Source organism: Oncorhynchus kisutch, linkage group LG26 (genome assembly GCF_002021735.2).
Source record: "Oncorhynchus kisutch isolate 150728-3 linkage group LG26, Okis_V2, whole genome shotgun sequence".
Lineage (NCBI taxonomy): Eukaryota > Metazoa > Chordata > Actinopteri > Salmoniformes > Salmonidae > Oncorhynchus > Oncorhynchus kisutch.
In genome coordinates, this window is record NC_034199.2 from 30,194,583 (window position 1) to 30,207,207 (window position 12,625).

Genomic DNA, 12,625 nt, shown 5'->3' on the forward strand with positions numbered 1-12,625 from the left:
CAGTGACCTCAGCACAATCAAGCTAGAGGACAACTGGCCATAGCAGTCAATCTGGGTGAGGGTCAGAGAGAAAGGGACAGGGTGAGTTATGATCTAGTTAAGCCATCTCAGAGGTCATCTGTAGTGTTACATAGTCATTGTATAGGACACCAATCTGAATCCTGCACAAACATGATCTTCATACACACATATACAGTGCTCACACACATACACCACCAGCTGTCTTGTCCCCAGTAGACCTAGATAATGTGTGTGTTGTTTAAGTGTACTCTCAGGAGAAGAGGGTCCCTAACCTTTATGTGTGTACTCCCTTTGACTCTCTACCAGGGAGAAGTTCTAGGCAGCGGTACCACGTTTACCACTCCTCCCACCCCTCCCTTCGGGTTGAAGCCCCGCTCAGGTGAGTGCAGGCTGGGCATGGCACGCTATAGGGGTGGGTGATGGCGGGTACCCCTCTATAGTCTCCATAATCAATACATTTCACACATCTCAGTCAGATAGGTGCACAATTCCTCCAACTGTCTACACAGACTACAATCCCTGATAGAGTACATTCATGCGTTTCTCTCTAAAATGAAGACATGGATGCCCTCAATCCCCTCCGCTCTGCTTCTCCCCCAGACCCCAAATCCTCCCACACCCCGATACAACTTTTATTGGGTTATACCATTGACCCAAAGTAAAAAAGACATGGGTTCAGTTCCTCCAATAGTCAAGGTAGTCCAATAGTCAACATCCCCCCCAAAAGTCACAATCCCACCCTAAAATTCACAACTTCTAATGAGGCACATAATATCTCATTAACACCCTCTGTCCCCAAAATAATCATCAGCAGCAGCAGTTGGGTCATGCTGTAGAGGCTACTGACCCAGTCCTGACTAACATGCAATGCTCCCACAATGTTTCTGTAACGCTGTGTGAACATGGCCCAGAGAGAAAGTGATGTGTGTTTGCTGAGAATACGTGAGTGTGAGTACTCTGCACCCAATCCCAAAGAGTGGCTATGGAGGAAGAGGATACAAACACACATACAGTCTCTTCCTTCTTTGAGTTAAATGACGGACTGGTTAACTACATCCTATGGAATAGAGCCGGTCCACAGACTCTGGGTTGAGAAAAACAATGTCTCTACAATCCTTTGCGAATCCTGTCTGGTACTCCTCATGGTCAGATGGCTTTGGGTGCAGGTTCACTGAAATGACTCTAGCGTCTGATGTTCACTGCTTGTAGAATTAGAGTTAGCATCCATCCAGCTAGTTGCTACATACAGTACATTACTACTGTAGTGTGTGAAATGTAGCTTTACCTGCTAACATTAACAGCATGTCATGAAATCTGTATTGTGAAATGGCACTAATATTGATTTATTTTTTTATCTTTGTTTTGTGTTGTTTTTTTTCTCTCATTTCATTTGTTTCTTCCTTTCCTCCCCCTCACCTTTACTCCCTTTCTATCTTTCTACCAACTGCTGCATGACCTCTCACACCAATTCTCACTCCAATCACATCCCTTTATCTAACCCAATCTGCCTTTGCATGTGATTGTCAACTGCCGCTGCCTGTTTCGTTCCCTTCTGTTTTAAAATTCAAACCAATTTTTTCTGGGACTTTTTCTGGTGTCTCGTGTTTTTGGGGTGTGGTTTTGGAATGGACCTGTCTTCTTCTACTTGCCCCCCCCCCCCCCCCCTTGCACCACACCACTCCTCCCCCTCTACCTCTAGCCCCTGCCTCACTGCCCTGCTCGCCCCAGCCCTGTTTCCGCCCCCTCCTCACACAGGCCCTGTCCGTCGATAAAGACACTCCCCCTAGACCAGGCGATGGAGTCATGCACACCAGTGGTAGGTCATTCCTTTCGACTATTCGGCCAATCGGAGGCCTCGAAAACAAAACAACTCGACAGAGTCTCAGATGTTTGCAAACAATGTGCATTTGTGTGACTTAAATTTCTCTCCCTCTTTTTCTCACTGTTTCCTTTTTTTATTTTGTTTTTTATGTTTTTCCTCTCTTTCTATCTATCACACACTCGGACCACATGTTTGGGTTGTTTTGATGACTCCGCTCCCTGACTGTGTTTTACACCATGCCCAAACCGGATGCGTGCGATCGTGCGCAAATTGATTTTGTCCCCCGACACCAAATGTGATTACAACATGCAGGTTGAAATTTCAAAACAAACTGAAGTAATTATATTAATTTGGGGACAGGTCGAAAAGCATCAAACATTTATGGAAATTGATCTAGCTAGCTTGCAGTTGCTAGCTAATTTGTCCTATTTAGCTAGTTAGCTTGCTGTTGCTCGCTAATTTGTCCTGGGATATAAACATTGAGTTGTTATTTTACCTGAAATCACAAGGTCCTCTACTCCGAAAATTAATCCACACATAAATCGGTCAACCGAATCGTTTCTAGTCATCTCACCTCCTTCCAGGCTGCTTTTTCTTCTTTGGACTTTATATGGCGATTGGCAACAAATTTTCATAATAAGGTGCATTACCACAACCGACCTCAGTTCGTCTTTCAATCACCCACGTGGGTATATGTTCCTAAAATCCAATGAGAAGATGGCAGGTGGGTATATGCTTCTAAAAACCAATGAGGAGATGGGAGAGGCAGGACTTGCAACGTGTTCTGCGTCACAAATAGAATCAACTTCTATTTTAGCGCCTGGCAACGTAGACGCTCGTTGGCGCGAACGAGCAGTGTGGGGACGATGATAGAATTGTACATTTATTTTGCAATGCTCGCGCACGCGATACGACCGGTGTGGTAGGCATGTTAGGCTTGGCAATATACCGTTTGTACCGTATACTGAAATACCAACGATATGATTTTGAATACCGTTAATACAGCAGCAGCTCGCGGGATGGTGTGCTTCACCACTGCTTATAACTAACTATAAGTTATTTATAAATATAACAAATCTAACATACATGATATCCAGCTATGCATTTGGTTTGCTAACTTGCTATCTAAGTGGTTAGATGTCATGATCAAGCTTCTTGGTTACAGCAGAGACATTCAAGCCCCTCCTGGATCAAGATCCCTGTTGCCTACATTGTTTTGTGCATCCACATTTTTTAAATGTATTGCGCCCCTTGTGTGCACTTCCGGTAATATGTATACCCCGGTATGATACAGAAACGGTATGACAGTATGAAAATCTAAATACCACCCAACCTTAGTATGAGGGGAGGGGGGGGAACTCTGCCACTCCTTTGGAGTGTGAGGGCACACTCGTAAAATTTTGGGCCGATTTTCTTAATTTTAGGCTCAAAAGAAGAGCATTGTCCTCTTATATCTGGTAGACTAGCTGCAGAGAAGAAGAGACAAAATAGAATTTTGAAATTAAGTAGAGTTTCCCCTTCTCAGTGATTAGCCTATTTGTTAGCAAAATTTGTATGCAAATCTGCAATTCTGGAGCCCTATTTTACCAGTAAAATGCATGCAACAATTCATGCCAATCATTGGTTTAGGTATTACACAACAAAATACCTTTATGATGCATTCCTACTTGGATATGTTAGATGAAACAACTTATTTCTTGAATAGGTATAAGTCTGGAGCCCTCCTGTACCTCCTGTAACAACACTAACACACACATCCACATACTCTAAACACACACATCCACATACTCTAAACACACATACTCTCTGACACACATGCACATTTATACACACGGATTTGTGTGTTTCTGTGTCTGGGTACAGTAAGTTGTTTTACCACATTGTGTCTGACACAGAACGTGTTCATTCCCCCTGCAGTTATTAGAACAGCATGTGTCTCAGTATGTTCACTCCCAGTACAACCACAGTCCAGATCTAGCAACACACATAGACATCCTCCATTAAGTCTACTCTGATACAGGCTCTGCATGAAAACCTATTAAGCACAGACACCGGATCTTTCATGCCAGGGCTGATATGGGTGGGAAAGCAGACTGGGTTCATACTCCCTCCCTCCCTCCCTCCCTCCCTCCCTCCCTCCCTCCCTCCCTCCCTCCCTCCCTCCCTCCCTCCCTCCCTCCCTCCCTCCCTCCCTCCCTCCCTCCCTCCCTCCCACACACACACACACACACACACACACACACACACACACACACACACACACACACACACACACACACACACACACACACACACACAGAGCTTCTACCACTAAGCCATAAGACTACTAAATAGTTAACCAATAGCTACCCGGACTATCTGCATTGACCATTTTTGCACTCTTGACTCATCACATACACTGCTGCTACTGTTTATTATCTATCCTGTTGCCTAGTCACTTTACCCCTAACTATATGTACATACAGTGGGGCAAAAAAAGTATTTAGTCAGCCACCAATTGTGCAAGTTCCCCCACTTAAAAAGACAAGAGAGGCCTGTAATTTTCATCATAGGTACACTTCAACTATGACAGACAAAATAAGGAGAAAAAATCCAGAAAATCACATTGTAGGATTTGTAATAAATTTATTTGCAAACTATGGTGGAAAATAAGTATTTGGTCAATAAAAAAAGTTTATCTCAATACTTTGTTATATACACTTTGTTGGCAATGACAGAGGTCAAACGTTTTCTGTAAGTCTTCACAAGGTTTTCACACACTGTTGCTTGTATTTTGGCCCATTCCTCCATGCAGATCTACACTAGAGTAGTGATGTTTTGGGGCTGTTGCTGGGCAACAAGGACTTTCAACTCCCTCAAAAGATTTTCTATGGGGTTGAGATCTGGAGACTGGCTAGGCCACTCCAGGACCTTGAAATGCTTCTTACGAAGCCACTCCTTCGTTCCCCGGGCGGTGTGTTTGGGATCATTGTCATGCTGAAAGACCCAGCCACGTTTCATCTTCAATGCCCTTGCTGATGGAAGGAGGTTTTCACTCAAAATCTCATGATACATGGCCCCATTCATTCTTTCCTTTACACAGATCAGTCGTCCTGGTCCCTTTGTGGAAAAACAGCCCCAAAGCATGATGTTTCCACCCCCATGCTTCACAGTAGGCATAGTGTGTTACTGATGGTAGGCTTTGTTACTTTGGTCCCAGCTCTCTGCAGGTCATTCACTAGGTCCCCCCGTATGGTTCTGGGATTTTTGCTCACCGTTCTTGTGATCATTTTGACCCCACGGGGTGAGATCTTACGTGGAGCCCCAGATCGAGGGAGATTATCAGTGGTCTTGTATGTCTTCCATTTCCTAATAATTGCTCCCACAGTTGATTTCTTCACACCAAGTTGCTTACCTATTGCAGATTCAGTCTTCCCAGCCTGGTGCAGGTCTACAATTTTGTTTCTGGTGTCCTTTGACAACTCTTTGGTCTTGGCCATAGTGGAGTTTGGAGTGTGACTGTTTGAGGTTGTGGACAGGTGTCTTTTATACTGATAATAAGTTCAAACAGGTCTGTGAGAGCCAGAAATCTTGCTTGTTTGTAGGTGACCAAATACTTATTTTCCACCATAATTTGCAAATAAATTCATAAAAAATCCTACAATGTGATTTTCTGGATTTTTTTTCTCATTTTGTCTGTCATAGTTGAAGTGTACCTATGATGAAAATTACAGGCCTCTCTCATCTTTTTAAGTGGGAGAACTTGCACAATTGGTGGCTGACTAAATACTTTTTTGCCCCACTGTATCTACCTCAATTCCCTCGTACCCCTGCACATCGACTCGGTACTGGTACCCCATGTACAGTATATAGCCAAGTTATCACTACTCATTGTGTAGTTATTCCTCATGTATTTATATGTTTTTTCTCTCTGGATTGTTGGGAAGGGCCTGTAAGTAAGCATTTCACTGCTAGTCTACACCTGTTGTTTACGAAGCATGTGACAAATACGATTTGATTTGACATACAGCTTCATACTGGTCTATCATCTGTTGCTCTACTCCGGCTTCCCTTCTATAGCTCAGGGTATTTCTGTATTTATATTTGAACTGTTAGATAATGGTCTCACTGGGGATATCCCTCTTCCATCAGGAGGAAAACGGAAGCTGCCAGCAGCCGCCCAGGGCGACTCATGTTACAGGATTGTTTAAGATGTTCTAAGGGTGCGTTTTTATGACATCAGCATGGAGTCAAAGTCAACATGAGCATTTTATTACTCTCCCGTTGCTAATGATAACAATTTTATTTGTATATCACTTTTCATTTACTACCATTTTCAAAGGGTTTTACAATGCATGTGTAAGAGTAAACTGCCAATGGCAGGGTAAAAGACCAATAGGTATTATAATAACATAGACATGAAGAAAGAATGAAAGAAAGAAAATAAAAATTTTCAAAGGAGCAGTAATGTTGAAAAGGAATGTTGGACAATCTATCATATGGAATATCCTAGTAGTGAGAACAGTGTTGATAGCTGCATATTTGTTTTCAATAAAGAGCCAATCATAGCCACGCACCAATAAACAGGTCAGGCCTCAGGGAGGTGACATCACCAGTAACCAATAGGAGTTTAGATCAGGAGTGTCTGACCTCATTAACAGCCAATCAGGTCCCAGAACCCGATCTACGGGCACCATTCCATATCAGTGTGTCTAGGGTCACACCACCAGCAGTAGTTGTTGGTAACACGGTTAGCCTGTTTGTGTGTGGATGTCTGAGGGCAGAACTACGACGCAGAATGACTGTACTGATACCCGTGTGCTGTAGTAGCTGTTATTGACCTTTGACTTCGTAAACAACACCAGCTGCCAAGAGATTTTACTGTCCTCTGAGTGGGTGATGTCACACAGTAGCAGCATTGACTGACTAGAAAGGAACCAGGATTGGAAACTTCCTCTGTGATACAGGATTTCCTTTTGGGGTAGAACACCACTGGGTGGCCATTAGACAGTGTTAAACTGGGTTTGTTGTTGAAAGCAAGACACACATAGAGATGTAATCCTCTATCTTTCTTTTTCTTGTCTCTCTCGCTCTTTCTCTGATCCCATCACCAATCAGTGTGTGCCCTCAGAGGCTCTATCAATGTGTATAACACTGGAACAAATAAACGCCCTGCCATTACATACACAGTAGTCTATTTTAGAGGAGATGCTATCTATTCCTCTGGAAGGCTGGGAGGGAGAATAGTTTCAATGGAGAGAGGGGGATGTAGAGAAAGCATCTCTACTCCACTGAAGCTAAATGGACCTTGGGAGAGTTGGCTTTGCCCCTGAGAGCTTGGTGGAGGAATGCTACCCTGCACTCAACCCTCCACCTGACCCCTTTTACCCACTCTTTTACCCTCACCCCTTTACCCTCTCCCCTGACCCTCGCCTCCTCCTTCTCCAGCTGGACTTTGTGGCCAGGGGTCTTCCTTGGCAGTGCCCAGCCTGGCTTGGTACAGGGCAGGCCAGTGTCCAACATGCCAGTGTAGCCTTCTGGAAGAGAAGACAGGGGAAATGCCAACAAGCATGCCCCAGAGCTTTGTTGCACTGCCAAGACACAGTCAAAACCTGACAGGACATATCTCACATAAATCTCTCTTTTTCATATTATTTTATCCTGCTCTCTCTCTAACAGTAATGAAGTGAGTTGTTTTTATACTGGAGCCAGAGAGGGGTAGTACCAATGTTCTAACTTCCTGTTTTCTGACTATCGCCTTTGTTTACCGAAACACAGTTGTTTACACAAGGAAGTTCACCTTGGATTACATTTTCCTCTCTATTCTCTCTCGCTCTCGCTCTCGCTCTCTCTCGCTCTCTCTCTCTGAGCCAATGCAGTCCTGTCAGCAGGATGAGGAATGTTCTCAGTCTCCATAATGTATTTCATTTGTCAGAACACTTTATGGCTGAATGTTGACCCTGTCCAACTGAAAGGCTACATCCTAAATCTCCTAGAGAGAGTGAAATAAATAAAAGAGGAGGGACATAGAGAGAAATGTAGACACAGAGGGAGAGAAACAGAGAGGAAACAGAAAATGTAGACAGAGCAGACAGCAGATGCAGGGAAAGGAGAGCGAACTGGAATGTGATAACAATAGGGGTGTGAGGTGAATTCAGACTCCTAGACTGCCCAGTCTGCCTGGGTATGAATAGTGTATGCAGTAAATTCTGACCGGGTCACAGTTTCTGCCTGTTTTGATTTAGTATCCATCCACCATCCATGGCACCACAAGTTATTTAGACTGGACTGAGCAGGGCTGAACTGTGCCAGTTTACTGAGAGAAATACATGCTGAGGCTGGCTGGCTCACTGACATTAACTTCTTTGAGACGATGTGAAAAAGCGCTTTTTAACTGCAGTCCATTATCATAATTTTTTATGAAGAACCAGCTACAGAGAGTGTATACGTTTTTAACTTTATAACTGTCATCTCCATGACTACACTGTCTGGACCAATGACAGGATCTTGCTGTGTCATCGCTTTGGGACCAATTTGTTTGGTGAAGAAATATTCGGAAGCGTTGTTTGGTGCTAAAACTGTCCAGATGGTCTGCTTGCCTGAGCATGAGAGAGAGAAAGAGAGAGATGTTGCCCTGTAGGATACATTCATGCTGTGCCCTTCCAGAATGTTCTGAATGTCTGTGCTTTGTCCTTCTGTAATGTTCTGAGAGTCTGTGCTGTGTCCATCCAGAATATTCTGAGAGTATGTGCTGTGTCCTCCCAGAATATTCTGAGTGTCTGTGCTGTGTCCTTCCAGAATATTCTGAGAGTCTGTGCTGTGTCCTTCCAGAATATTCTGAGAGTTTGTGCTGTGCCTGTGTGTGAGCCCAGAGTGTTAAGTTCTGAAATGTGCTAAGAGGAGGCAGGGGCTCCTTTTTTATGCTTTCCCAATCTCTCCCTCTTTCTCTCTCTGCTGTTCATTCACTCCCTTTAGGATACCCAGGAGAACCCACACCACTCAGGATTAGCCTCCGATTACAACAAAATGCACAACTATCAAATCAAACTATTTGTCACATGCGCCCGAATACAACAGGTGAAGTAGACCTTACTGTGAAATGCTTACTTACGAGCCCTTAACCAATAATGCAGTTCAAGAAATAGAGTTAAGAAAATATTTTCGAAAAACATTAAAAAATAGATAAAAGTAACACAATAAAATAACAATAACAAGCCTATATACAGGGGGTACTGAGTGATTGTGTGGGGGTACAGGTTAGTCGAGGTAATTTGTACATGTAGGTAGGGGTAAAGTGACTATGCATAGATAATAAACAGCGAGTAGCAGCAGTGTAAACACAAAGGGGGTCAATGTAAATAGTCCGGGTGGCCATTTGATTAATTGTTCAGCAGTCTTATGACTTGAGGGTAGAAGCTGTTAAGGAGCCTTTAGGACCTAGACTTGGCGCTCCGATACCGCTTGCCGTGCGGTAGCAGAGAGAACAGTCTATGACTTGGGTGACTGGAGTCTTTGACCATTTTTTGGGCTTTCCTCTGACACCGCCTGGTATAGATGTCCTGGATGGCTGGAAGCTTGGCCCCAGTGATGTACTGGGCCGTTCGCACTACCCTCTGCCTTGCAGTCGGAGTCCGAGCAGTTGCCATACCAGGCAGTGATGCAACCAGTTGCTCTCGATGGTGCAGCTGTAGAACCTTTTGAGGATCTGAGGATCCATGCCAAATCTTTTCAGTCTCCTGAGGGGGAATAGGTTTTGTCATGCCCTCTTCCCGACTGTCTTGGTGTGCTTGGACCATGTTAGTTTGTTGGTGATGTGGACACCAAGGAACTTGAAGCTCTCAACCTGCTCCACTGCAGCCCCGTCGATGAGAATGGAGGCGTGCTTGGTCCTCTTTTTCCTGTAGTCCAAGATCAGCTCCTTTTGTCTTGCTCACGTTGAGGGAGAGCTTATTGTCTTGGCACCACACAGGCTGTCTCATCGTTGATGGTGATCAGGCCTACCACTGTTGTGTTGTCAGCAAACCTAATGATGGTGTTGGAGTCGTGGGTGAACAGGGAGTACAGAGGGGGACTGAGCATGCACCCCTGAGGGGTCCGCATCATGGGCGCTCTCATGTGTGTCAGGGTTGTTCTCAATTCAGAATTTAATTGAGAATGCCTCATAAATTAAAATGTTTATTTTTTAGCAAATTAACACTGGAGTGATAGATGAGCAGATGATGATGTGCAAGTAGAAATACTGGTGTGCAAAAGAGCAGAAAAGTAAATAAAGACAATATGGGCATGAGGTAGGTAGATTGGGTTGGCTATTTACAGATGGGCTATGTACAGCTGCAGCGATTGGTTAGCTGCTCAGATAGCTGATGTTTAAAGTTAGTGAGGGAAATATAAGTCTTCAGCTTCAGCGATTTTTGCAATTTTTTCTAGTCATTGGCATCAGAGAACTGGAAGGAAAGGCAGCCAAAGGAGGTGTTGGCTTTGGGGATGACCAGTGAGATATACCTGCTGGAGCGCATGCAATGGGTGGGTGTTGTTGTCGTGCCCAGTGAGCTGAGATAATGCGGCGCTTTACCTAGCATAGACTTATAGATGACCTGGAGCCGGTGGGTCTGGCCACGAATATGTAGCGAGGGCCGGCTGACTAGAGCATACAGGTTGCAGGGGTGGTTGGTATAAGGGGCTTTGGTGACAAAACGGATGGCACTGTGATAAAACTGCATCCAGTTTGCTGAGTAGAGTATTGGAAGCTATTTTGTAAATGACATCGCCAAAGTCGAGGATCGGTAGGATAGTCAGTTTTACGAGGGTATGTTTAGAGGCGTGAGTGAAGGAGGCTTTGTTTGCGAAATAGGATTTAAATAGATTTAATTTGGGATTGGAGATGTTTAATATGAGTTTGGAAGGAGAGTTTGCAGTCTAGCCAGACACCTAGGTAAATTCAATTCTTGAATTTGAACTGAGGTAGTAAACAGGATACAGTCAAATTTGAATTAAAGGAAATGTTATTGTATTCAGTGAAATTCTACTACCTCTTCTATTCTATATTAGGTGAAGTATATGTACACCTGAGTGGTGCAGCTGTCTAAGGCACTGCATCTCAGTGCTAGATGCATCACTACAGACCCTGATTCGATTCCAGGCTGTATCACAACCGGCCGTGATTGGAAGTACCATAGACACCGCACAATTGGCTCAGCATCGTTAAGGTTTGGCCGGGTAGGCCGTCATTGTAAATATCAATAGGTTCTTAAATGACTTGGCTAGTTGAAAGAATATACACTGAGCACACCCCCTTTTGCCCTCAGAACAGCCTCAATTTGTCGGGGCATGGACTCTACAAGGTGTCAAAACCGTTCCTCAGGGATTCTGGCCCATGTTGACTTCAATGCTCCCAACAGTTATGTCAAGTTGGCTGGATGTCCTTTATGTTGTGGACCATTCTTCATACACATGGGAAACTGTCGAGCGCAGCAGTGTTTTGGTTCTTGACACAAATCAGTGTGCCTAGCACCTACTACCATACTCCGCTCAAAGGCACTTTGGCACACACACAATCCATGTCTCAGTTGTCTGAAGGCTTAAAAATCCTTCTTTAACCTGTCTCATCCCCTTCATCTAGAATGATTGAAGTGGATTTAACAAGTGACATCAATAATGTGTCGTAGCTTTCACCTGGATTCACCTGGTCAGTCTGTCATGGACAGAGCAGGTGTTCTTAATGTTTTGTACATCTTTTACATAAAACATCAAACATGTCATTATATTGAATTGCACTGAATTACATTCTACTTCCTGTTACTCAAATTCACATTGATTCAATTCGATTTTCAACTCATCAGTTGAATGTGAGTTAATTCCCAGATTCAGAATTGAGCACAATCCTGGTGTGTGTGGTGCGTGAGTTGTTGATGGGGTAGTCAGTGAATGCCAGGCAGTCTCTGTTTCTCCATCTGTGTAAAAGTGACTGACAGCCTGTTAGTATGGGCCTCTAAGGACCAAACATTATCAGAGAGAGGAGGGAAGGAAAGAAGGGGAGAAAGGGGGAGGAGCTTATCATGTCCTAATGAATTAACTCCTGTGTTTTATCACTGCGTGACCAGCTTTAAGATGAGTCCCTGGTGTCATAAACCGTTATTGTTATTGTCAGGGCCAGGAACAGCTGAAGGAGGGTTGAGTTAAATCATTCCCCCATGCTATATTGTGACTGGCTGTATCTACGAACCCCCTCGTCTGGCCAATGTTCTGCTGCCCTAGTATGAGACCTCTGTGTGTTTACAATAATTGACATATCTGTGCTTCCTCTCTACATGGTCACATCTCATTCTGGTATTGAATGTTCCCCTCCCTAGCCACAATCACACCCTCTATAATAGTCAACATCCTGTTCTGTCTATGGCGATGGAGGAGTGATCGCCCCTCTCTACTCTATATCAGCCTTTCATGCTTCTGGATGAGGCCTGTGTGTGTGTTTATCTCTAACTTCCTACTGGGATAGCCCCTCAAGGAGCCATTGCCCCTGTAAGAGATGGTCAGATAGGGCCAACGTTATTAAAGTCTAGTGTGAAGTCTATGCATTCTCCTTTCCTTTTCCCCAAGCGTGGGCCAGTGACTCTTGGGCTCCCCCATGTGGTGTGACTTTGTACCACAAGGCAGAGCTACAGAATGTGTTCCATGTAGTGGTGTGTCACTGAGCTGTATATGGAGGCTGTTGCAAGGGAGATTTATGACTAGAATATAGGCCACAGACTTAGCAAATGATTCACTTCTATGTTGTAGAACAATTGCTGTAACATGTGATCAGAG

The 12,625-nt window shown here is 44.2% G+C and overlaps 1 protein-coding gene across 7 annotated transcripts in view; it reads left to right on the forward strand.

Moving 5' to 3' along the window:
• The window catches only part of LOC109870973 (leucine-rich repeat and calponin homology domain-containing protein 1), a 96,271-nt gene that overhangs the window by 73,819 nt on the left and 9,827 nt on the right, over positions 1-12,625 (forward strand). For 4 of the 7 annotated variants that reach the window (XM_031805600.1, XM_031805601.1, XM_031805598.1 and 1 more), the window contains one exon: positions 328-400. In XM_031805600.1, the coding sequence (XP_031661460.1) occupies positions 328-400 (73 nt within the window). Of the gene's footprint in view, positions 1-327; positions 401-1,720; positions 1,838-12,625 lie in introns of all 7 variants that reach the window. The other 3 variants (XM_020461700.2, XM_031805596.1, XM_031805597.1) reach the window with 1 other exon arrangement.